Source organism: Giraffa tippelskirchi, chromosome 2 (genome assembly GCF_054371585.1).
Source record: "Giraffa tippelskirchi isolate mGirTip1 chromosome 2, T2T-mGirTip1v1.2.pri, whole genome shotgun sequence".
Taxonomy (NCBI): Eukaryota; Metazoa; Chordata; class Mammalia; order Artiodactyla; family Giraffidae; genus Giraffa; species Giraffa tippelskirchi.
This window is the reverse complement of record NC_137276.1, coordinates 211590609-211618361: the sequence shown is the minus strand read 5'-3', so window position 1 is coordinate 211618361 and position 27753 is coordinate 211590609. Positions and strand designations below refer to the sequence as shown.

At 41.5% G+C, this 27753-nt stretch overlaps 1 protein-coding gene across 3 annotated transcripts in view; it reads right to left on the bottom strand.

Annotated features, from left to right (window-relative positions):
• Positions 1-27753, bottom strand: part of CXADR (CXADR cell adhesion molecule) — a 68776-nt gene that overhangs the window by 23676 nt on the left and 17347 nt on the right. Inside the window, exons 2-7 of one of the 3 annotated variants that reach the window (XM_081572673.1) lie at positions 20953-21119; positions 15663-15867; positions 8118-8273; positions 7105-7227; positions 5897-6035; positions 413-4847 (exon numbers count right to left, since the gene is read on the bottom strand). In XM_081572673.1, coding sequence (XP_081428799.1) covers positions 4583-4847; positions 5897-6035; positions 7105-7227; positions 8118-8273; positions 15663-15867; positions 20953-21119 — 1055 coding nt within the window. In that variant the 3' untranslated portion in view covers positions 413-4582. Of the gene's footprint in view, positions 1-412; positions 4901-5896; positions 6036-7104; positions 7228-8117; positions 8274-15662; positions 15868-20952; positions 21120-27753 lie in introns of those variants that run through there. The other 2 variants (XM_081572672.1, XM_081572674.1) reach the window with 2 other exon arrangements.

The window sequence follows — 27753 nt, the reverse complement described above, 5'->3', positions numbered from 1 at the left end:
TAGTTCCCCAGCCAGGGACTGAACCCCAACCCCCTTGCATGGGAAGCATGGAGTCTTACCACTGGGCCAGGAGGGAAGTCACTGTACACACATTTTTAATGTATCTGAAAACTCTTGAGTTTAGACTGTAATTGTGACACGATCCTCCACGGAACTTTGGAGGCTTCAACCCCCAAAACACTGTTATACACTGTCATATAGATGCACAGGACTGGAGAAATTTTCACTGGTAAGTTTTCCCTGATGTGTGATTGTTCTGATCTTTATTTAATAAAAGATGCAGGGGGTGTGGGGTGGGGGAAGAAACCCTGGCTAAGGAAAGCAGGGAGAACAGTATATTGACATGTTATAAAGTAGACTTTTTTTTTTTTTAAATAAGAGGACCAATGAAGCCACACCATGAGGCAAAAAATTGCTTTCTTGATTTTATTTTCAAAGTACACAAGGTCACAAAACCAGAGCAAGTTTTTGGCTTTTTTGAAACCAAACTTTGTTCTTACAAATTTCAAAATCTGCACCATTGGATATTTAAGCCAGAAACTTGAAATACAAAAAAATCATTTTTGAAACTGACACTCGTAGTTCTCAACTTGCATATGTGAAGTGTCAAAATATCTCTTCTCAGTAGTACAAGTGTATTTGTCACAAAAATTCAGTTAGGGATGAGAATAAGAGAATCAGTGAATTGAGGTTCTCTCAACACTTGTGTCATAAAATAAATTAGTAGAAAACAGAGTTCTTTGGAGCTTTTAGTGTTTGAGGTCTAAACCAAACTCAACTGACATTTACCACACTCTGAAATCACAAACTTGGGTATTTTGCAAAACTAGATTTTAATTAACAGTGAGAAGCCAAAACAACAAATGTGTGTTGGTGTACCTTTCATAAGACAAACAGAACCACAATTCACCAATTTATATATTGTTCTTTCCTATTTCTATTAGGTAGAATTTGTGCTCAGTTATGAACCATTTTAGTGTCAAATGAGTAAAAAAGGTCTAACTACAGAACACGTTGCCCTTATTGCAAGAATATCCAAAGGCATTTGAAACATTAAAACTTGCCCAGAACATTTATACTACTAAACACAGAAATATTATAAAGATATATATATACACATATATATATATATGTCATAAGCCACTAAAAAGTTAAAATTGTGCCAACATTTTCTACAAACTACTCCTTACATGACACATCAAAGCATTAACCACAAAAAATACGAGTTTTTTTCTTTGCACACTGGAATAAGGCCATCTGAAAGCCCTAAAAACTATGGAGATGAAAAAAGATTAGAAAAAAACTTTAAACGTTTATATAACTTCAAATTTACATGCTGCACGCACAGAGAAAGACAGAGAATAGTTAAGAAGCCATACATTACAGGACTGGGTATCCAACTTCATGCAATGAATTCTTTTCATATTTAATCAAACTGTCTTATATGCCCCTTCACCTGCTACAAATTTCCAGAACTCAATCCTAAAAATCATCTTTTTAATAAGAACCAGGTGTTCACACCAATAATCTAATTGTGTTTCTTGAATTAACCTCCCCCTAAGACATACTCAGTCTGTGTTTCCATTGTAACAACTCTAAATTAAAAGGTTATCTGCCTGGAATAACTGGCCAGCTTAATCAATATTGTTTCTGTTTTTGATCTCCAAACAGGGAAATATTAGTAAGGTTGCCATATGAAAACAAACACCTGTAATCTACATATTCAAAACACAGAATTATAACCTCTATATTTCTTTTAAAGCTACCCCAACTAACTCAAAAAGACGGTGTCAATTCTCTTAGGTACAAAGTGGAATGGAACAGCTTTGCGTTGATGGTTCACTGCTGTCCTTGACTGACAGTTTCAAAATGCTTGAATAATAATCTTTTGTTGACTTGCTTGATGATTACCAACAGTAATTCTAGAACAAATATTTGATCTCTAGTTCAGTGGAAACTATCAGTCAGAATTATTTCGGAAGTTATCAGTACTATCTGACTTTTGGATTCACTGAAATTTACGAGTAGCTGGAGATACAAACTCAAAACTGAGTTCTGTCCTCTAAACTCAACCACATATAACAGGTCTCTTGAGGTCATGACAGCGACCTTTTTTCCAGAGCTTGTTTCTCAGGCTGTAGGTGGTAATGGACCTGAATTGGAAGGAAGCATTCTGGAAGAGACTCTACAGCCAAATCCTAGATTAACTGCGAAGTCTAAGGGAGGAGAAAACAATGGGGGGCTTCCCAGATGGCACTGGCAGTAAAGAATCCGCATGCCAGTGCAGGGGAGACGCAAGAGATGTGGATTCGATCCCTGGATAGGGAAGATCCCCTGCAAATGGCAACCACTCCAGTATTCTTGCCTGAAAAGCCCTTTCAGAAGAGATTCTACAGCCAAATCCCAGATTAACTACGAAGTCTAAGGTAAGGAAAGCCTTACATATGTCCACTTTTTGTAGTGATTTCTACTTATACTGATAGCATATTCTTCATTACAAAACTGGGAATAGGAAGGACCAAAATTCTTATTAGTAATGTCGTGCTCGGTTATTTACTTCTATAATACCTTATACATTTTATTCATATAAAACAGATCAGAGATCTGATATTCAAAAATAGTTATTATTATAAAATCAGAAACACAGTCAAAGAGTGTAGGGGATGTTGACATTTTAAAAACTTTATATAAGTAACACAATCAGTTACCTTGTATCCAAAAAGAACAGGAAGAGGCAAGACTGAAGGTATGAGGATAGATAGGTATCACAGTGATGCACTTTTAGGAACAGTACCTTCACCTCTAAGCACCTTTCGGGTGATAGCTAGCTCATAGGCACCAGAAATTCATAATAAAACTAAATTACCCAAAAGGCACAGATGAAAATGTTAACATAAGTACAAAAGCAACATTATGTAACGTTAAAAACCTATGTTAAAAATGCTTCTAAATATGTAAAACTATACACGAATCCATTACACATTCAGCTTTAATTTGCCATTAAAAATGTATACAATACTCTGCCTAATCATAAATACATGCCAACATTAATGTATAATGTAGCATTTACCACCACAGCACCCAAAGAGATGAACAGAAACCAACTCCCTACTAAAATCTAGGGAAAAGGTTTTAGAGCTAGTGAAATAATTTATTGCAGAACTTATTACTATAAAGAAACTGTTGGCTCATTCTACTAAATCCACACTCCCTCACAATCTTAAGGGAAATACAATAAATTCACTTTCATCTACTAAAACAGTATTTAACACATTTGGCAGTAGGAGTATTTTTCTAATTCCTTTTCCTTTCATTTCTCTTTTTTTTTAAAAAAAAAAGATTAAGTCACTTCCACAAAACTGAGACAAACTTTTCCAAGCTCAACTTGATTTTCTGAAACTACACAAGACATGTTGGCCATACAATAGCAACTGTACATCCTCCCAAGTCTGAAATACAGAATTGACAGAGGACACTTACTAGTTTAAAACGTAGTTCATCATTCTAAGTCTATGAAGAAAATATCCTCCAGGAACTGCATTCAAGAGGGTAAATTTCAGATTACCTTTCTAGAACATATAATATGCAACAGCATCACAAACACAAAAAACCAAACCAGGAAAACAAAAAATTATTCAATTTAGAACCAATAATTTAGAGAATGACAACCTGTAATTGCCAAACAATAAACGAGTTATAATTTTTTTTCTTATTAGGAAAATATCACCTAAAGCGCAGGGCCAGCATTTACTTAGGAACCGCAAAATACTCTACATCTTTGATAGCAGGTCACTGTTTTGCAGACCACCACAGGCCTTGGGACACTGGTACATTAATCAACAAAATCCATCCTCACTATTGCACCACTAGTGTCATCACTGTATACAGGTAACAGCAAATTTTCTAAATGAATCAGATAAATGCTCCTTTAATTTAGCATACCAAAGAGCCTACTATGTCCCTGCCACCCACAGCAATCTATCCATTAAATACTTAAGAAGTCATTTCATATCCAAGGCTTATGAATTACACGGAACTAGGTGATTTCTAGAACACTGTAGTGTTTTCTACTTATTAGAGACATTTTAAACACACAGCTTTCAAAGAAGTGAAAACAAGAACAAACATAAATGCATGTAAGTAAGTATTTTTGCCACGAATCTTTACCAATTTTGAGGGGGTTAGGGGAACACTATCGGGTCACATAAATTAGGCGGGAAAAAAGCAATCTAAAAACAACGGCAGAAATTTCAGATGATTCAAGTATCAACTTGGTGTGCACGAAAGTTCACCAATTTCCTTCTTCACCTCTGATTTCATATTCAAAGTGCCACATCTGACTTAAGTATTGATATTCAGAAACCTATAAAGTCAAGCTCTTAAAGGAAATATTTAGATAGTGAATCTGTCCTCAGAACTTCAGTGCCTTTACTATTCCAATATAACCAAACAAAACTTTTTGATGTGTTATTCTTACAGTTTTTGGTTAGCTTTTTTTTTTTCCACGTATTTTGAGGCTGGTAGCAAAATGTACAGGTGTTCATATTTCCAGAGGAGAGCATGGGTGAAGGGCACAGAGGCTCTACACTATAGACCCGTCCTTGCTCTGCGCTGGAATCATCACAGGCACCGCCCCCATCCTACTGAGATTAGGGGCAGCGACCTTAGCGGGTGGGAGTGTTGGACTCTGAGGAGCGCGGTCCAAGTCTTCGCTTGGCACTTGGTTGTACTGAGTCTTGGAATATCCTTCCATGTTGGACGGGGACATGGATCCCAGGGATGAGTGATTGCTGCCGATGTAGCTTCTGGCAGTGGACGTACGGCTCTTGGGAGGAGGCACGTCTTCTCTAGAAAGCGAAGATCCCAAAGAACGTTTCTAAAAAATCTTACACTATGTGAGCTGTGAATCATGGGTAGGGATGAGGGAAGAGCCGCTATTTAAGCATCAAGTGTGTAAAAGTGCGAGTGATACACAGAAAACAAGCACAGGAAGGCACAATGTCATCAACTGTGTGTTTGGCCCAAGTTTATCAATACAGAGTTTCTATCTTCACACACAATGAAATGTGGTTTTTACAAAAATGCATGACTATAATGTTGTCTCACAAAGAACAAACTTCAAATATTTTCATATTCTAGTATCACTGATCTAGATAACCTGGTTATAGTCATGTAATAAACCAACAGATAATTCAACCAAAAAAAAAGAACAAGATAAAATATCCTTTTTATTATGAAAGCTACTCATCTAAGACTTTAGCTGAAAACTTAGCAAATTTAAGTTTGCAAAAACTGAGAAGGAGGCATAAGAATTTTCATAATAAGCACCGACACAGAATATATATCCGAGTTATTTCTGGTACACTTCAAAAAGAAAAGTGCCAGACCCCACCCCAGACTCGGCAAATGTCAATTTTCTGGGCGTTACTTTGGTCATACGTTGTTATTTTTACAAGTTCTATAATTCAATGTTATAATTCTCTTCTAGTTAAGATCTACTGGTTTAGAATATTTAAAAAAAATTAAATCACATTACCAATAGATCTATTAACTAGCTACGTCACTAGATACAATCAGACCTTTAAAAAACAAACTAACCAACCTTAACATCTTCATTTTTTGAAACCTTCATGCCTGTACTTTATTGGGAGAAGGCAGACAGTCTTGAGATAAGCATTCGGCAGTGGTTCTTAAAGTAGGGCCCAAAGTAGGGGAGAGGTTAGTTGGCTCCACACACTTGAAGTAAGTATTAAATACTTTCAAATGTGTTAAGGGGAAAAGCTACAGCTTTCATTCAGTTCTCCTGCAGCCAAATGCTTCAGATGGTTAAGAGAGCTAATGCTTTAATGATGTAATAAATTCAGTATATCAGTCAACTCCCGTGTCACTTAATTACCTGATATCATGGTGAACTTCCTTTTCGTATTTTTCTTCTCTGCGCTTTTTATGACAGCAAAAGACAATAAGGGCAATAAGCACGAGCGCAAGCAAAGTTCCTATCACAGCTCCTGCAATTGTCCCAGCTCTATTTGAAGCTAGAATAAGATGTCAACAAGAAAATAATTAACAGAAAAAACAACATAAAACAAAAATACTTTTTATCTAGCCATATTGAAGGTAATGATACACAATAAAAGATTGATTTCATTGCATATATTAACTTTAAGAGACAAATTAGCTAGCTTTTTCTGGTCAGGGGAAAATCTACTAAATGAACTTTCTTCTGAACTGTATAATCTATTTCAAGGATAAAAACAATAAAATCACTCTGAAGGATTTTACTATTCACAGCTATCTAGGTTGGCATAAGAATGTTCTAAATAATTTGTCCTTAGTCACATGCATCGGAGAAGGCAATGGCACCCCACTCCAGTGCTCTTGCCTAGAAAATCCCATGGATGGAGGAGCCTGGTGGGCTACAGTCCATGGGATCGCGAAGAGTCGGAGACGACTGAGCGACTTCCCTTTCACTTTTCACTTTCCTGCACTGGAGAAGGAAATGGCAACCCACTCCAGTATTCTTGCCTGGAGAATCCCAGGGACGGCGGAGCCTAGTGGACTGCCATCTATGGGGTCGCACAGAGTCGGACACGACTGAGGCGACTTAGCAGCAGCAGCAGTCACATGCATGCTAAATCACTTCAGTCGTGTCCACCTCTTTGTGACCCCATGGACTATGGACCGCCAGGCTCCTCTGTCCATGGGATTCTCCAGGCAAGAATACTGGAGGACAATGGTTGCCATGCCCTCCTCCAGTGGATCTTCCTGACCCAAGGATCGAACCTGCATCTCATGCATTGGCAGGCGGATTTTTTTTTTTACCACTAGAGCCACCAGGGAAGCCTTACTTACACTGGCTAAATATAGTACAAAAATTAACTTGGCAACTCTTGCCTCCATAATGGTGCTACAATAATGAAGGTTTTATTAATAAAATGTAGTACTTTTTTCCCTTCCATGTCTTAGAAAAGCGAGTAACCAAGCCAGAGTGCTTTGCTCAAAGGCAGCATCCCACTGCCCATCACACATACTTGCTGATGAAACCAAAGGTGACTGCGTAAACATCACGAAACAACCTCATCAGAGCAGAGAGAAGATGCTTACGAGGAACGACATCCAGGCGCAGCAGGCACTGATCAGAGCCCACTCTGTTTCTGACCGTACAGCTGTATGTCCCGGAGTATTCGGCAGTGGCATTTTTCACAGATATAACAGGTGATGTCATTTCTATGGGAGGAAAGAGGGGGCAAGGAGGCAAAACCCACTTTTATAATAACAGACTGCTGAGTTTCTAGTAATACAGATAAAAGTGAGACAAACTGAAGCGAGACGCAGAACAAACACAACAAGACACATGCACGTCTCCCGAATGCAAACCATCACGCCTCCAGCTCATTCATGTCAGAGCCAAAGTAATCATGAACCCTTCAGTCAGGCACAAAGTCTCTGGTGAAACAGAGCACACTGATTATAAAAAATACTCCATGGCACAAAAGCTCTTAGGTGCAGCAGCAAGATCTTCAAAATATATCTCATCCCCCCAGACAGAAGAGACAGAAAAGCAGAAGGGGTCCCACTGTTCAGCCTCTTTTTCTGAAAAAAGACACAGAGGTGGACAGAGATCTTACGGAGGACCGGGGGTGGAAGGGGATTAATCAGTTTGAATAGATTAATTATAACACACAGATGAGCGATCAGACTTAACCAGTTTGAATCACTGTGGTTAGTGTCACACAGCTATTTTGTTTTTACAGACATGCCACGTGTAAATAACCATATCTTCAACCTGAGTCCAGCCAAAACACTCAAGATCCATATCTCCTTGTAGCTTAGCCACTAATTTATGATAATGAAGTTTCCATCAATATTATTGTTAATTAAAAATATACACCAAAGAAATCAATTATAATATCCTAAGCAGTTATAAAATATCTCTTTACTTATACTACATGACACAAAGTTGTCATTATAAAACACTAAATCCCTTAGAATCCTGATTGCTCTGTCTAGGAAAGGGAAGGCTTTGGGGATTAAAAAATCTACACATACGTGCACAAATCCTACTAGGCTTAAGTTCAAATCAATGGCACAGAATCAAGCTGTATAATCAGCAGTACCTGGTAACCATGAGGTGGGCAGTTTCTGTGAGTCGGACAACTTCTGCCATTCATATCGTAGTGGGAGTGAACCTTCTTTTGGTTCACATTTGAGTTTAAAGTCATTTCCAATTTCTTCTGATCCATCAACATAACATCTTGTACCTGAAGGCTTAACTAAGAAAAGACATTAAGTTATAAGTTTATACAGGAAAATGGAATGTATGTTTCTAATGATGATTTAAACAAATACAGCATGTCGCAAGCCGCTAAATGAGAGCAGCGGTCCTGGGTTCGGAGTAGACAAGACTGAAAGACTCAAACAGGTTGCCAATGCCAGTTTCCTTAGCTGCGTCCAGCACAGAACAGGCAAGAATGAGCTCAGGCAAGCAGCCATTGTGTAAGAGGCCAGGCAGCAGCTCAGGGGTGGCTCTGTGCCCTTCCATTCCACGGGGCACATCTGAAAGAAGCAAGAATGATGTGGGCTGGGCTACTTCAGACCCAAGGACGCTTCCCCTCCATTCCTATGCTTCTACTTGGACTTTGACACGCAGCATAGTTTTCCGGGAGTATGCAGTCCTCTTGGAGTGTGTGTGCACTGTCACATCCTTCTCTTAGCCCACAATCAGGGGGTTTATGCTGATAAAAGGGAAAATCCACATAAGAGCAGCAAGGGCCAATTACATTCCATAGTTATAGCAATCCAAGCCCACCCAGACAGCAGTGTTATAAAAAGGCAGTTCTGAGGTTATACTCCTGGACTCTTCAGGGTACTGTTTAGAGCAGCTAATAGCTCCATTAAAGGTCATACGCTCTTGCTGAACTGCATAATCGCTATAGGTTGGTTCTGCTTCTCTGTGAGTCATATAAATGGAAGACACAGTATGCACTTTTGCTTCTTTTATTCATCATAAGGCTTCTGTTACTGTTTTTCAGTTGCTCAGTCGTGTCTAACTCTTTGTGACCCCATGGAGTGCAGCACACCAGGTTCCTCTGTTGTTCATTATCTCCGGAGTTTGCTCAACTTCATGTCCATTGAGTCAGTGATGCTATCTAACCATCTTAGACTGTGTCTCCCCCTTCTCCTCCTGTCCTCAATCTTTCCCAGCATCAGAGTCTTTTCCAGTGAGTCTGCTCTTTACATCAGGTGGCTAAAGTATTAAGAGCTTCAGCTTCAGCATCAGTCCTTCCAATGGAGTCAGGGTTGACCTCCTTTAGGATTGACCGGTTTCATCTCCTTGCTGTCCAGGGGACTCTCAAAGAGTCTTCTCCAGCACCACAATTTGAAAGCATCAATTCTTTGGTGCTCAGCCTTCTTTATGGTCCAACTCTCACATCCGTACATGACTACTGGAAAAACCACAGCTTTGACTAGGTGGACCTTTGTCAGCATAGTGTCTCTGCTTTTTAATATGCTGTCTAGGTTTGTCATAACTTTCCCTCCAAGGAGCAACTGTCTTAATTTCCTGGCTGCTGCCACCATCCGCTGTGATTTTGGAGCCCAAGAAAATAAAATCTGCCACTGCTTCCACTTTTTCCCTTTCTATTTGACATGAAGTGATGGAACTGGATGCCATGATCTTAGTTTTTTGGCATGTTGAGTTTTAAACTAGCTTTTTCACTCTCTTTCACCCTCATCAAGAGGCTCTTTAGTTCCTCTTCACTTTGAGATTGATCCAATTGATCCATGTTGTTGTATATATATCATTTATCTGTTCTTTCTTATTGTTGAGTTGGATCCCATTGGCTGTAACATAAATCTGCTTGTTCATTCAGATATCGATGAACACTGTTTCCTGTCTAGGGGCTAGTATCAAAGCCCAGTTAGACCAGGAGCAGGTGTGTAGTCGGCGGGAATGAGATGGACTGGTGAGGAGGCACTGTGAAAGTGATGGCATGTCACTGGACAAGGGAGCAAGAGAGTCTGAAGGTTCGAAGAAGAGTCTTCAAGAGCAGAGACCAGTTCTGAATCTGATGCCGTTTCTGCGGCAGGATTAGAAGTGGGGATTAAACTAGAGACAAGGACAACCCAACAACTTGGGTCCCCCCAGTACAGGAGAAGCATTGCACATGGCTCTGGGGGCAACAGTGAGGAGACAGCTGTAGGCTAGAGTTTACCAACGCTCCACACCCTTGGGAGAGCAACCTTCCTATAGACCCTCGACCTGACTATCTGCAGCCATTCTCCCAGTCTGATAAATAGCAGGACTGCTTTTTTCTTTTTTTAGTCTTTCAAGTCCTGGTTAGTCTTTTTTCACTACTAAGAATAAATGTGAATGGGTTTTACAGTTTTGCACTGTCATAAACAATGCTGCTTGTTAAGTGGAGGTATAGGTTTTCCTTTTTCACATCAGGTTAGTGAATGTTTAACTCTATAAGAACTGTTTTCCAAATCTGGCCGACAGGGTCTGTCATACCCAGTGGGGCCTCTTTAACTAAGAGTGTTGATCATGGTCTCACTTCACACATTTCTCGATAATTCTAAAATTTAATTGGATTTCTCCCCTTTGTCTGTTACAACTTACACTTTTTAATAAGGATCAACAGATGCATTTAACTGCGTTGTTGATTTTCCTAAGCAAATCTGTTTCTTTTTCACATCTATCAGTCGCCCTGGACACTACATCACTTGGACTTTTGAATCAGTTTTGCACAATTATTTCATCCTTTGAGTCTTCAACGAAATGAGTCCTGTTCTCCATTTTTTCAAACTACCAATAGATCCCTTATTACACAGATGAGCAGTAAGTGAGATATTGAAGCAATGCTTTGGACATCAAGCATCTATTGGTAATACAGCATTCTAACCCTAAACTTTTTTTCTACTGAAAATGTCCCCCTCCCAAACATATCTAATAAAGGGCAGTTATTTACAGCGGCTGCTCAGGAAGTCAGGGTCCCACTGAGTTTGAGATTTCAAGATACTCCATCCCCAACAGAACAAGCTTTTACCAACACTAGTTCTGAGTGTCGCTCAGGAGTGCAGGTGGGCTAAGTTGCTCAGTCGTGTCCAACTCTGTGCAACCCCACAGACTGCTGCCCACCAGGCTCCTCTGTCCATGGGATTCTCCAGGCAGGAAGGCTGGAATGAGTTGCCATATCCTCCTCCAGGGGATCTTCCCAACCCAAGGACTGAACTGGAGTCTCTTATGTCTCCTGTGTTGGCAGGCAGGCTTTTTACCACTAGCGACACCTGGGAAACCCTCCCCCCCCAGCGACACCTGGGAAACCCCGCCTAGGGGTGGCTACCTGCTTTCCAAAGGGAGGAGAAAGGGCAAGTCTTAATTTTACCCATCCCAGTATAGGGAAGATTAACTTTTAATCCATGGCACCTTGCTGGACTGAAGGATAAAACCAGAAAGGGAACAAAGATCAACTTTTATCATCTAACATTTCTTTGGTCTGGGGCTCCAGGATACTCAGCCATTGTCCTCAGCACATCTGTCACCATGTTCAGTGACAAAACCAATAAACAATCCTTCTCAGTTAAAGATCTATGACTTTCACCTTGCACTTGGTTGGCATCCCACCAATTTAGTAATGCTGTGTTCCAGCTATGTGTTATATCATCACCCCTCCAAGCTAGGGGCCCACTACCTCAGACCACAGAAAATACTCTAAACTCTATTTGGGACAGAATATACTTTTATCATCATGTCATCCATCCAGGAATAGTATTTTTGCTTGGTTCAAAATACCTTGACTTCTGGTGAAATCCATGCATAGATGCTAAAAATCAATAGGCAAAAAGTTTGAGGAGAAAGGATATTTGCATAGTCTCAAAGTGGCTCCCCCACTGGGACTATTTTTTTTTTTTAAGTTTTCAAACTTTTATCTTATATACAAAGAGCTACTATTTTTTGTTATTATTGTTGAAGCTTTCAAACTTTTATTTTATATAAAAAGGGCTAGTTTTTGTTTTGTTTTTTGAGGTTTTCAAACTTTTATTTTATATACAAACAGCTAGTACTGGGGGTTTGGGGGAGTATTTTTCAATCCTGGGAGTCCCTGCTGGCTCAGATGGTAAAGCATCTGCCCGCAATGCGGAAGACCCAGGTTCGATCCCCGGGTTGGGAAGATCCCCTGGAGAAGGAAATGGCAACCCACTCCAGTACTCTTGCCTAGAAAATTCCATGGATGGAGGAGCCTGGTGAGCTACAGTTCATGGGGTCGCAAAGAGTCGACACGACTGAGCGATTTCACTTTCACTTTTCAATCCCAGAGGGAAAATTAGTAATTTTACAATGGAGAAATCTATCAGATAAAATTTAAACCAAGTGATCATGGTTAAACAATAAGACAGAACAACATGTGCTCCTTGACATTAACTTGAGGAGACTAAAGGGGACATCAATTCAGCATGGACCTTCGACTTGACCGGGGAACAAAAGGGCATTAATGGGAAGCTGTAAAATTCAATTTAGGCCCATAGTTAGAAGTATAGCTTCAACACTAATTTCTTGGTTTTAGCAGTTGTATTATGATTTTGCAAAATGTTACCATTAGGAAAAATTAGGTAATGGGTACACTCTCATGAACTTTCTGCTAGTTTTGCAGCCTGTCTGTGAAACTAAAATTATTTCAGAATAAAAAGTGAAAAAAAAAAACAAATAAATCCCAGTGTTGACTGCATCCCTGCACATGCCCTTCTCATGGTGTGGGTGCAAGTCTGAGTACACCATATACACCAAAATAGCCAAGTCTATTTACACCAAAAGGTCCCAGTAACAGGTTTTTCTGGAGTTCCCAGGGAAGGTGCTGGCAGCGAGCAGGCACCATACTAACCCTTGTCATCATCACCCCTGTCCAGCTTCTTTCTTGAGTTGCATCCATATGTACAGTTGGCGCATCTGAAAGAGCAGGGCAGGCCCTAGCAACAGGGCATGGGATAGCAACATGCCACCACCCCACACCCAGGCAGCTAACGGTCATCTCTGTTTGTGTCTGTACAGCACCCACGGCTCTGAACAAGCTTTCTTTTTTTTTGTTTTTAATTGTTTTTTGGCTGTGCCATGTGGATCTTAGTTCCCCAACTAGAGATCGAAGCTGCGACCCTTGCATTGGGGGCTCGGAGTCTTAATCACTGGACCACCGGGGAAGTCCACGAACAAGTTTTCATTACTATGGGGACACCATGGTGGCATCTACAGATTTCAGACAAGCAAATCGAAGTATCAGGCCGAGCCTCTGACAGAGAAGCAATCAAAAGCTCCACTGGACAGTCTGGTCTCTATAAGGCATTTTGTTTAACCTTTCCTCCAGACTGCCTAAACAGTATTTTCAGGAAAAAAGCAAACAAGTTTCTATCCAGCTCTCACTTTCAGGAGAAACTTCTGGTGTTTTCTGCCACAGTGGTCATGACTCATCAGAAAACATGGAGAGAGAAATTCTCCTCTGGCTCTGAGACAATCTCACCAGGTCAGAGGTCATCCTCATGGTCAGAGGTCATCCCAGCTTCCCCCTTCAGCCACCACTATACCCTCTCTCCCCTCACCCCTCATTCAGTCTCTCCTTCCCACCCTGGTTTGACACCAGGGCTTGCTTGGCCGTGGTGATCCCACACAGAGCTAACAAAGGCAGTTACAGTGTCAGTGTTTTCCACCCATCTAGGCTGAGGAAGATGTCAGAGGTGTGAGGTTTAACGTAAAAGGCCATCCCTCCTGCCAGACAGTCATGGCTGCTGCCTCAGGTGTGCCTGGCCAGAGTCTATGACAGCCCCTACGAGCTCTTCCTCTGTCTCACGCATACACACACACACATACACAGAGATATACAGAGTGTCTGTCCACACCTCTTTTGGGAATATGTGCCAATCATATTCCTCCCAGTGTACCTGCGCCCATCAAACAGGGACTCCACAGTAAATAATCCTGACAAATATGTACAATCTGCTTGGTACATCATGAACCAGTTAAAATTCCATATATATCCTAACTCAATGATTCCTGGAAAGCAGTGACTGTAGCCCGCCAGGCTCCTCTGTCCATGGAATTCTCCAGGCAAGAATACTGGAGTGGGTAGCCATGCCCTTCTCTAGGGGATCTTCCTCACCCAGGGATCAAACCCATGTCTCCTGCACTGCAGGCAGATTCTTTACCATCTGAAATCACCAGGGAAGCCCCAAAGAAGATACACTCAGGGTTATAATTTCAGGTATGCCACGGTCTAGGATAAGAGTTCAGACAAGTTATTAAACTTTTACCAGCTTCCACATTTATAAAAAAGAAAGGCAACCCCATGTTTGCTGAATGTACGCACAAAAGGCTAGAATTTCCAATGTTACCATATTGCCTTTCCCGGTTCCTTGTTCAGGTTCACTTGCTTTCATACCATCGACATATTCAGAATAAGTTCCACTCAGCATGGAGTGCCTCTTACCAGGATGCCCTTGACAATGCTGCCAGAAGACTGCCTTATCAACCACGACAACCCTGGGAGTTGTCGCTGGGATGCACAAAAATTAGTCTCTATCTGCTCTGAGTGAGTCTGGAACCCGACACACTTAACCCCTGCTCAGTTCTCTAAATTAAAAGGAACAAAGGGTAGAAGTTGATGTGAGGGAGACTTGTACAGATGAGTTATTTCCAGGGATATGGAAGACAATTTCAGCAGTCAGCATTTCCTATATAAATTGGGTCCCCAAGTGTCCCCCAAACCTGACACTTTAGGTCACAGGGGAATTTACTGTCATAGAATACTGCCAGACTGTTGAGATTCTCTACATGGCAGCTCATTGTACTTTCGGGCAAAGTTACCACAGCAAGATTTTAGAAGTATTTGTGAGCAATACCTTTCAGAGTTTCTCAGTTTGCAGGGGGTTTAAGAGTGCTTGTGCATGACCACAGAATCTAGAGAAGGATAATCAACTTTTCAGTCTTTGATGTTTACAGAGCAGTTTATACTTATTCTCCTTCTTAACTGTCCTGGAGAGCCACGTCCTAGTGGCCATCTGTCTAATCTCCTTACTTTTAAGGATGAAAAAATAGTGATGCTCAGGGAGGTTAAAGGACTGTCCGAGGTCTAATGCCTTACCCCAATTCAATATTCCAGCTACCATATTCCATCGCCTCTAAATACTCCAATTATTCATCATAGAAATCTCATTTATTCCTTGGGACATGCAGTTTGATAAAGCTTAAAGCACACATCACAATTTTGAGCTAAATGAGACTGCATAGAGATTTAATGATAATTATTTTTATGTTTTGAAAATGCAGGCTGAGGCCCAGGAAATGAAGAGGTTCTATTTAATTCCCAGGGCAAACCTGAGAACAAGGCAAAAAGTTTGGATCCCCTACCCCTGCCTTAGGGTTCGTCTCCCATGTCACAGAACTCCTTCATTTACTTTCAAATGTTTTCATGAACTTCACAAAGAAGCTGTTCACTTATTTTTTTCTATCCCCCCAAAAAACTGCCAGTTTTATGTTTTATGCTATTTGAGGACAGTATGTCAAATATTTAAACTTACTACTCTAGAATTCTAAGTTTTGTCTCACGTAAATGCTGCTACTACAGTACTGTGATCCCTTACCCTGTTAATAAGTAACACTGATACAAATAACTTACCAAGAACTGTCAGCTGAATCTTCTTATTTCCAACACCAGGAGCTTTTTTCACTTTGCACTGGTATGTGCCAATATCTGACAACTGTAAATTTGTCACATTTATTGAAGCATCACCAGATTTGAGATCGTTACTTGTAAAATGCACTCGTCCTTTCAGATCTTGATAGTAGTCATCATAAATTTTATCTCCGGAATATAAAATAATCTGAAAGAAAGCCAAAATAAGACAATGAGAAAACAAGCAAGCAAGCAAACTGCCTGTCTTGTTAAAGGAGTTTTGGATACACCACAGTACTGTAGGATCCAAAAAAAAAAAAAAAAGAACACAATATCCTGAGGAATCTACAGTTACTCAAACCACAGGTTTAAGAAAACGGAAGGAGGATGTGAGGGCGATCTGTTTGCAACATCTGTCAGTCCACTGATCGCCAAGGCTGATTCAACTAATCTGGCTGGCTAGGTGGGTGTCCCCGTCCCCCTTCACCACTCCAGGCATGCCCCTCCCAAAGCTGCGCACTTGGTGGGAGATGAAGAGCATCCCTGATGGAGGAGGCTCGGCCTTCAGTCAAGGGTATAACGGGCAGCTGTGCTCTCCTACGAGAATCTCCAAACGAGCTCTCAAGAAAACGGTAAGAGGTCAATATGATCCTTAAGTATGGTCACACGCTGTCATTACAGATGGGGAAACCAAGACCCGACATGATTAAATAATACAGCCCTCTAAGAAAGCCCTTTGGTGAGACCCACAAGAGCATGGATTTGTGAATTCTTATACACTCTGTTTCTCAGCTGCCTCAGAGAAAGAAGTATGCCAATCAACTGTATAAAATCAGGTTATCAACCACCACCACTACTCCCCAAAAAGGGCTTATGATAATTTATTTACCTGTGGAGCTTAAGAACAACAACAACAAAGACATTTTTTATCTTAATATACTAAGCTGGGGGCACTTGAAGTTTCCAGGCTCTGAGAGACAAAATCATACACCTGTTAAGATGTGTGTGCCCAGCCTGGTTAACAGGATCTTCCAATTAATCTTCTGTGACTAAAAGCAAAGACCTTCTAACCTCACTGAATTTTCTGAACCACTGTTGTAGGATTTGATTCATTTTTAACTATCACTAAAATGAATTTAATGTACTTTATACTTTTTATTCACTCATGAAGTCCTTCATTCTGGCCATCTGAGACTCAAGGGCCAAAGAACAACAGCACCAAGCTCAAAATAATAATCAGAAAACTATAGCCTACATCCTGCAGACCATTTATCTGATATGTTCACTATGAACAGTAAGATCAGAATCGGCACTATGTGTAGGAATTTCTCCAGAGCACAGACTTGGGTGTTCTTTCATCACCTCCTCTACCATGTTGACCCCACTCTTAATTCACTAAAGATCTTTTGCTTACATATTAAGAGTCAGCACCGAGGAAGCACTCAATATCAGCTTGCTAAGTAAATAAGAGCAGTTGAAGGGTCCACAGCTTACTTGCTCTGTAAACACAGGCCACCACTTTATCTGCTCCAACTCTGCCCACATCCACCTGTCAACAGCAGTACTGAGAACTCCTCAAGTGTATCTTCCTCGGTATTAACCTATGGACTCTCTTGTTGTGAAAAGCCAGGAAGTTCAACCCATGATACTTTGAATCGTTCATTTTGCCACACACACGCCTTTCTAGGAGTGCATGCTCAGTCCCTAAGTTGTGTCTGACTCTTTGCAAACCCATGAACCATAGCCCGCCAGCATCCTCTGTCCGTGGGATTTCTCAGTCAAGAATATTGGAGCGGATTGCCATTTACTTCTCCAGGGGATCTTCCTGATCTGAGGATCAAACTGGAGTCTCCTGCATTAGCAGGCAGATTCTTTACCACTGAGCCACCTGGAAGACCAGCCTTTCAAGGAGAGCCTGACAAATGTGTCTTCACTGTCAGTTATTTTTGTAAACTAACTTGATCATGTTCTCATGAAAACAATTTTATAAACAGTAGCTAAGAAATGAGGAAGTAACATTTACCAGGCAATTTTGATTCCTCTTTACAGCCCAATGGGGATGGAGGCATGATCCACATTTAACCTTTTAACCCTGCGGAAGGCAGCGGCTGTCACAGACCAACTCTCTCAGTCAAACAGCTGCGATGCAAACCAGATCCACCCAGTCTGGCATTGCAGGCTGCCTGCATGAACATTTCTATATGACTTGTAGACTCAGAAAACACTAATGCACACAGTATTTTCAGAAAATTCTTATCACAACTCTGAGAGGCAGGTGTACCTGTTCCTAGTTTACATATGAGGAAACAGAGGCTTATGAAATATGGGAGGCAGTACATGATACTGCAAAAGATAATCCAGACGGGGTCGGGGCGGTGAGTGGGGGAGTAGTCGGAAAGATCTGGGCTCAAAACCCCCGCTGTGTCTGTTGCCAGCTACGTGACCCTGGGCATGTTCCTTCAAATTCCTGGGCCTCCTTTTCCTCCTCCTCACATGTATAATGATCTTCATTCTGGGGTGTTGTTTTAAGACTTAAGTAAGTATATATAATTAAAGTATATAAAACCCTGTCCAGCCCAGCACACGGTAAGTGCACAAGTACATCATAACTGCTGATTAAAGAGATCACACAGGGAATGAGGAGGGAAATTTCTTCAGCCCAGGCCCCATTGCACTGCCTGCTAGCTTAAAAATATTACAAGAAGGATTTAGCAAGCATTATAATACAGCTGTAATCCTATGCATGCATCCTCCTCTGCATCAATCTCTCCCTAACCCTTCTTTCTTTTGGTCTTTTTACTGTGCTTTAGGTTAGAGGCTAGGTGTCTTAACCCAGAAATGGACACTTCAGCCCAGCACCCACTATCACATTTGTCTCTCAGGTCCTGTGGACAGTGAGGCTGGGCCTCCCACTTAACCCAGAAGTCCTTGGATTCTCCTTCCCTGAATGGAAACACAAGGCTGCAGGACACACTGGCCTTTTTGGTCTCAAGAGGCACCTTGTCACAGGGCTTCACCCACAAGTCTTAAGCCAGGATCTGTGCACTTCATTCACGCATCTTAACCATGGAACCAGAGTCCTGGATTCTAAAGGAGGTGGGCGCTTCACTGGCAAAGGAATGAGGGGTGCGCAGGGGCTCAGGCAGAAGCCTGAGTTCAGGGTGTTGGCACTGTCATGGAAAGAGGGGAGGGATGAAGAGCAAGATGGGAGGAAGACAGGGTATCTGGGCTGAGTAGACACGAGGAGCTGGGCTCAATTTCTTTTCCTTCAGGGCAGAGAGGGAAGTTCTCATATCAGAATCAGGGTAGAGATATATCCTTGGAAGGAGTGGCCCCAACCATTTACAACTTGGGAAAGCACCTTAATTTTTTCCTTCACAAATACATCACGGGCACACTACTTGTACAGTTAATTACCTAATTGCACTGATTCAGCCACTAACTACATGGATAACCCCTTCTTTAATATGGACCACAAGTAAAAATTTCCCTTCCAAATATATATATATATATATATAGTACAACATTACTCCAAATATTTGAACTTCTTTTTCTCTCCCTGGTTTAATAGTATTTGTTAACATTGATTTATTTTTTTAAGTATGTAAGACAAAGCTAATATGAAGCATTCTAAATGAAGTGAAATATTATGGTACCATTAAAAGGCAAAGAGTGATACATGTATTTGCAGATGGGGCTGAAATCGCGCACCACAGGGTTAACGGAAACTGGTGACTAACAGAAACTCTTGAGCTTGTCTTACAGAATAGCATACAAGAGAACAGCTTATAAAAACCCCGCCACTTGTATCCTGCCTTCACTGACCAAGTGTGCCTTAATTATTTAAAAATGCCTCTGATTATGGGTCACAGAGTAATGGGGTTTCCTACATTAGGTCCCCGTTAAGGTGTAACTAGAAAAAATTCTGTAACAATACAGTCATCCCTTGGTAACCATGGGGTGGGGGGGTGGTTCTAGGACCTCCTCTCCCTTTCCCTCTCCCTTCCTCAGATGTCAAAATCCACAGATCCTCAGCTCCCTCAAATAAGATGGCATACATATGTTGTTGTTGTTGTTGTTTAGTCACTAAAGTCGTATTCAATTCTTCTGCGACCCCAAGGACTGTAGCCCACCAAGCTCCTCTGTCCATGGGATTTCCCAGGCAAGAATACTGGAGCAGGCGTTGCCATTTCTCCAGGGGATCTTCCTGAGCCAGGGATTGAACCTGTGTTTCCTGCATTAGCAGGCGGATTCTTTCCCACTGAGCCACCAGGGAAGCCTGACGTACTTATGAGATGGTAAAGTATATGCATCCTCCTATGTCCTTTATCTAGATGACCTATAATGGCGTCCCCGACATGTCATGCACATCCCTGCGGACTAAAATGCCTGCTCCGTACACATCTCCCATGCCCCCAGGCCACACACACTTCCAAGGCCAGATTTTCAGAACATTCTCAAGCTCTTCTTCTTTGCAGCCTTCTCTAAGTCTGGTGACCTTTCCTTCCTCTGAAATCTGAGGTCACTTATCCATTATCCCATATACTTTATCCAGATTACCTTTATCTAGAATACCTAATACAATGTAAGTGCTATGTAAATTGTTGCTGGCATGTGAGAAGTTCAAGTTTTGCTGTCTGGAATATTCTAGACTTTTTTTTTCCTGAATGTTTTCAATCCATGATTGGTTAAATCCACCAATAGAGAACTCACAGATCTGGAGGGCCAACTGCTATTTTGTTTTTTAAGGCATTCAACATAGAGGATATTTAACTTGCAAAAATATGGAAAATAGACTGTAATTATATGTACCTTCACTCCTCTGTTAGACTTGACCCTTATACTGGTAATGGAATCCTTGTGTGAAACTTGGAAATTCAGTTCTATCTAACCTTCCACAATGTCCAGTTTACCCGGCGCTCCCTGACATGTCACATACTTCCCTGCAGACTAACATGCCTGCTCCGTACATGCCTCCCATGGCCCCTGGGCCACACACACACTTCCAAGGCCAGATTTTCAGAACATTCTAAAGCTCCCCTTCTTCCTTGCAGCCCTCTGTAGTAAGTCTGGTGAACTTTCCTTCCTCTGAAATCTGAGGTCACTTATCCACTTCACTCCATTACATCAGGGTGCTTACTTTCCAAGCATCTGCCTTTCTCCCCCACACTGCAAGCCGGGGAAGTCTCAGGCTTTCTTCACAGCTCCCCATGCCCCCCCACCTACGGTATCAACACAGTGACAGGCACCAAACACAGGTTCCCCCAACATCTGCCGAGTGAGCAGCACTTACCACTTGATCCACCTTCTGATTATCGGCTGGTGACAGCAGCCACTCGATGTCCAGCGGCCCCTGGTCTTCAGGACCGAGGGTAAATTTGCATGGCAAATAAGCAGTTTCCCCTTTGGCCTTTTCAATCATCTGTTCAGGAGTAGTGATACTCAAACCTCTGGTGAAATCTAGAAGATGAAACGCACATGGACTGAGCATCTGCTCTCAGGCTCGCAGCACACGCAGGACACCTCGACTGTTCAGAGGGACCACAGGATGTGGGGGCAACTGGACTTTACTGGGGACCAGAGTAATGAAATTCCAACTCAGTTGGTCCCATTCTGTGTGCGCCTTTGTAGAAATAGAAATACTAATACCCATCCTATTCAATACAATTTCGATTCAGAGCACTGGAAACTTCCCAATATTATTTGGAATAACAGCCTTCTCACGTGAGTTGGAAGAACCCAACAGAGGATTTTTATTATCCAGGCAGATGTTTAAAACTGAACCTGGCTAGAGTCTCTGAAAGGTCAGTACATCAGTCTAATTCAAGGCCACATTAATTCATGCTTGCCATGGTGCCAGAAACACACTTGGAATTCCCATCACTGGGCACATGCTGATGAATTTTGACACATTTTGTGTCAAGGCTTCTGTAATTTTAAACTTTTATTAAATTTGATTTTGTGACTTTTATTGAATGCTTAAAATATTTCTAAGCAATAAATTTTGATGACAATTCAAAAGGAGAAGAAACATTGTCAATATGTATAGTTTTAAACATACCAAAAGGTTGACCTCAATATTATCTTTAAGACATTTCTTACTTTATCTCTTCCTATTTCCCTTCTGAAAAAGTCAAAGTTATTAAATAATTTTAAAAAGACATCTTAAAATTCTATAACTTATTTTCAAATTTGTATCCTATGAAACTTCCACTTAGATTACTAAGAGAATTAATGCTGAATAGCAATATTGAAAAACTCTCTAAAAGCAAAAATAGATGTCCAGAGCTCCAAACAAAAATTCCAACAGAGTTTCTGCTGACCAATTTTGTGAGATGGTTTAAACTCAGTACAATCCCATAAAAATTGAAAAAAAGTCTCCTCCTTGTGGTTAATGACTTACTGTAAGAAAACTAGTATCTATTACATGCATAAAAGATGGAACAAACTATGAATATAATGATGCTCTTTCTTACCTATAAGGAAAAAAAAAAATCCAGTTTAATTAATTCACACATAAAAATAGGTCTGTTCACTATTTATGCCTTATAGTAAGACTGCAGTTTGAACAGCCAACAACTTAACATAAAATGTAAACTCAGTCTATAAATGAACTATCACACAAAACTTAATTTTTTTCTTACTATTTACACTAGAAAAGTTTGCGCAGCACCAGTCTGTCAGTGTTATGTTTTCCTTGTGATAACCCAACATTTTGTTATGTGTAAAGTCAAATGTGTAATGAAAGTTTCAAATGTACACACTGGTTTCTGTTCAGCAGCTCTATCCCTTTGACCTCTGCATCATCCAACCCTGACTTTCAGGGCTGAATGATGACCTGGAAGGGGCCCCAAGCGCTAAAATGATGATACATGGGGCCTGCCTCTCTCCCCTCTACCCCCCTCTCCCCAGTCACACTGTAAAAATAAACACAGAGCAAAATTAAAAGTAAATCCAGTCCTAATTCTCCATAATGATGATTTCATTGCTGGTTTTCAAATGATACATTTCAATAGAACAGACCAAAATGAAGAATTGTATTATTAGCCATTATATGATCCTTCCTATTAGCCCTTACAAGAGGCTTAATACACACGGATTATCAGCTGTAATAAAATGTTAGTAAGGCTGAAGCCAATAGATTTGAGAATGAAAGAAAAGTCAAGTTACATTCAAGACCATTTATGTTCATGCACCATCCTAAGCTTTTATCACATTTAAGTGCACTTATCAAACAGCAAATTAAAACTGGACACGTGGTTTCCCTGGTAGCTCAGGGGTAAAGAATCTGCCTGCCAGTGCAGGAGACATGTGCTTGATCCTTGGTCTGGGAAGATCCCACACACTGCAGGGCAACTAAGTCCGTGTGCCACAACTACTGAGCCTGTGCTCAGAGTCCTGGAGCCGCAACTACTGAGCTCATGTGCCCTAGAACCTGTGCTCCGCAACAGGAGAAACCACCGCGAGAAGCCAGTATACCACAACCAGAGAGTAGCCCCCTGCTCGCTGCAACTAGAAAAATACCACGAAGCAACAGAGATCCAGCACAGCCAAAAATAATTAAAAAAAAAAAAAAAAGTGGACACAGACTCTCTGCACAACCTCCCCTAAATGAGAGGCTGGCCTTGCTTTTGGCCAATAGACTGCGGTCTGAGTACTGCTGAGCCTCCCGCGGCCAGGTTTCAAGAGGTGTTGCTGCCCCCACTCTGGCCCACTAGGACCCCTGCCAGCTGCCATCATGTGCACGACATAAGACAGAACTGAGGTGTGAGCACAACAGCTGCAAGCGCCCAACACACAGCCACCCTGGAATGTAGGCCCAGCCTCACACCAGCCACCTGCAGCCCCAGGACTGAGCCTGGACAGGAGCGTGAACTAACACATGATTGTTGTTTTAAAGCCTCTCAAGTTTGGGTTGGTTTGTTAAACAGCAAATATTAATGATACACCATCCAAAATCTCTGATTCAACCCAAATGAACTACTTACCATCCCCCAAAGTCCATACTACCCCAATCTCTGTTTCATGTACACATTTCTAGTTTAGATGGTATGATTTGACAGTTATGTGTATAATTACAGCTAATTCTCCTGATTAATATTCAATTCTCTGAATGAATACTTTCTATCATTTCTAATAACTCAGTTCCAGTTCTGCTTCATTCACCTAAGGCATTCTGCTATCTTTTCAGCCTGCAATGATTTTTCTTTCTGTCTTCCTGGAATGCTCACAGTACTTTACTTTCTGGTAGCTGTATTATCACTCATTCGGCACTCAGTGTATACTATCTTTTTATTTTCCCTTTTATAAACTTTACTGTGAAATTGACTCAGGCTCCATGGTTTTTGTCTCATCTTCCAGACATCAGTGAGCTTATCCTCCCATATCACCTTGTATTTTTAAGAGAATTTTTTAAATGTATACCCTGATTCACCATTAGCTCCATCAGGGTTCGGAGAAATTGTGGCTTTTATCTCCTGCTGGGTTCCTTGCACATTAGTAGAAAATAACTGGTGACTGGATTGTAAGTTTGATCAGTTTTAGGAATGTTGAAAAAGAGCATTAATTTGTCAGAAGGTCCTGCTATTTGAAGATCTCCTATCCACAGCTACTACAACTGTTGCCTGCATCTAACTGGTCTGGGAATGAATACCATACAAATAATGTAAGATAGAGAATTCCATTTCAAATGAATCAAGACAGCTCAAAACTATGGAGGCAAAATATCTAAGAATGAAATTTGCTATAGAAAAAATAATTCAAACCTCCTAGTTACTCTGTGCTTCAAGTTTTTACTTTATAAAAATCAAATTGAAAAGAGGCATCACTGAGACATCTAAATTGAGTAAAAGTTCCAATCCTCCTAATTCATGTTCTCAGCACTGACACTACCATCATTAGAATGAAATGTAACTTTGTTTTCATGATAGTGTCATCTATTCTTCCTTGTTTGATACATAAAATTACTTCTCTTTCAAAGAGTATCTTAGAAAAAGTTACATGTGTATAAAAGTGATTTGGATAGACAATTGTTAGCAGTTATTTTTTACAACAGAGATTTTAAGAAAGGTGAGTTTTATAATGAGATTTCCTTAATATGTATACTGCTATAAGAAATTTTAAACAGACTTTTAAAGACTTGCAGTACTTCTTTTTCCAAAAATGTTTAAAACATTCAACTGCTCTTCATTGTGTTGCACTAGAAAGGAATTAAAATCTCAGGATGGTACAAAACAGTTATTGGGTTTCCTAGCAACTGTGAAGGGGCCTCTCGGCATGGAGGCATAGTTTTTCAATATTGATGCATGCATCAGTCACAAACTGTAGAAGACAAAGGCAGACACTTGGTCTCACATCGTGTCTCTGGGTATTCTTAATACTGCCCAATTCTCTTTATGCAGCACATGAGGGACAGTTTAACTTGTAAACTACTTTCAAGTTCAAACATGATCTCTAAACTAAATCATGTAACAAACCTTCTTACAATTTTACTCAACCTTATACTCAGAATGTGATGAAATATGTAGCACATGATCAACCGTAAGTGTTTGCAGAGTCTTGTTAGTAAGTGCTCAGTACTGGATTATGTAAATAAACTAGCTGAGTCATGTCCCTTTTTGGCAGTGACTGAAATAACATCTCCCGGTTTTCTGCTTGCTTTTTCTATCTCCAAATTCCAAATTTCTGCCGTGCAGTGAGCAGGCTGAGCTCAGATTCCGTAACGTGTTCAGGCCTCTATTATCTCTCCCACAGGCTAAGCCTGAGGTCTTCCCTGCACCCACTGTACTTCATTCTAACCATCTCCATACTTCACCCAGAGTGTTCACCATGCATTGTTTTTAAATTTTATCACTGCCTGGTCTGAAAACCTCTGGTAGGTCCACACAAGCTCAGACACCTTTATTCTCCTCAGCACCCTTTATGACTGGGCGCCTCTCCACCTTTAGCTGCTCAGTACTCCCACTCCCCATGTGTACCTCAGCAGTGAGCACCCACACACTTTACAATACTGCCTTCCCTGCTCAAGCCCATCTTTTAGGGCAATTATGTTAGTTTGGTCTCAGGCCAGGCTCTTCCCAGAAAGCGTTCTTTGTGCCCAAATAAGGGCTTCCCTAGTTGACTCAGTGATAAAGAATCCACCTGCGATGCAGGTTCGATCCCTGAGTTGGGAAGATCCCCTGGAGAAGGGAATGGCAACCTACAGTCTTCTTGCCTGGAGAATTCCATGGACAGAGAAGCGGGCTACGGTCCTTGTGATCACAAAGTCAAACATGACTGAGCAACTAAACAACAAGAGACTGAATCCAAAAACAGCAATCCAACAACTGACAATCCAATGCAGAGTCATACATGACCAAAGCTCCTTAGCATGCACGCACTGCCTCAGAAGGACGCTCAGTCAAGAAGCAGGGTAAGTGTGAGCCCTGTTTTACTGAGGCTGCTTCTTTACTGAGAGTCCTTTTACTGCACTGTGTGCATGCTAGGGCGCTTCAGTCAGTTGTGTCTGACTCTGTGCAACCAGAAGGACCACAGACCCCCAGGCTCTTCTGTCCAGGCAAGAATACTAGAGTGGGTTGCCATGCCCTCCTCCAGGGGATCTTCCAGACCCAGGGATCAAACCCGCATCTTTTATGACTCCTGCACTGGCAGGTGGGTTCTTTACCACTAGCGCCACTTGGGAAGCGCTCTTTTGCAGAGAAGTCAATTCTGAGTCCAGGTTGGAACTGTTTCTTTGACTTGCTTTTGTTATTATAATCATACAGAATGGCCTGCCCCTGAGACTCCTGCCCCTCCGCCTGCCTGTACACTAGAGTGCCTTTGTTCAGAACTCTGTCTACCTGCCCGATGGCAGGAAGGAAGAAATTAACACATTCCCTGCCTGAGGCTTACTATTCTAGGGGATGTTTCCAAGATTAATGGCCTTTTTACTTTGCTTTCTCACACCCCACCCCCCACCCTGTCTCTGATCTATAAAAGAACCTGGTATCCACACCCCGTTAAGATGGTTATTTTGGGGCGCTAGCCTGCCATCCTCTCAGTCAGCCAGCTCCCTGAATAAAGTCTTCTTTGCCTCAACTCTTCGTCTCTTGGATTCATTGGCCTGTCATAAGGTGAGCAGAGCGAACCTGGACTTGGTAACACTTCCTACCCCACACACAATTGACTTAGAAGCCAAAGCTTCTTGATTATCATTGATTTCCTTTAGCAGAGCAAAATTTCTAGTGCTCAGCTTAAAAATAAGGAAAAGAAAAACTACGGCCCAAGTATGTATTTCCTTTGTGTAAGAGGAAGGAAACAGAATTTACCCGAATGAAAGGTATTCCATTTCAAAACAGTGAAGAAAAATTAACAAGGTGCAGCTAAAAGTAGGTGAAAATAAGTTAAGGTCTTTTTCTATCAAAGATGGAATCACAACAGTGAAGGCACCCTGGTCAGGGGCCAATCATCAAAGGAAATCAAATAAACCAGAGGCAGCACCGAAGGGGTAAGATGAATTAAGTGCATACACACTGTGGAGCACCTGTGTTTGCACACATTTCCCTTGTCTGCAAGGCCCACCTTCTCCCATTGAAAGCACCTGGCAGCCATTCAGCACCCCTCACCTGTGGCCTCCTCCCCCGGACGCCCACAGGCAGTGTTAATTGCTTCCTGCTCACAATTACACAACCTGCACCTCTACTGCACATAGTTGTTTACCTGTTCCCACCCTTCACTGAGGGCTTCTTCAAAGGCTCAGGGGTATAAAGAATCCATCTGCCAATCCAGGAGACTCATGAGGCATAGATTCCACCCCTGGGTCAGGAAGATTCCCCTGGAGGAGGAAGTGACTACCCACTCCGGTATTCTTGCCTGGGAAGTCACATGGACAGAGGGGCCTGGCAGGCTACAGTCTCTGGAGTCACAAAAAGAGTCAGACACGACTGAGCACACACGCACACACTTAAGCACACACGCACACACTTAAGCACACACTTTCAGTTGCTTAACGGGGTCCCAGGGTTTCATCTCTGGAGGGCATGTTCAAGCCTTATTCAACACACCCTAGACCTGCCTCAGAAGAAACTGCGTAGCTCAAGCGGAGAGTGGGAGTTCC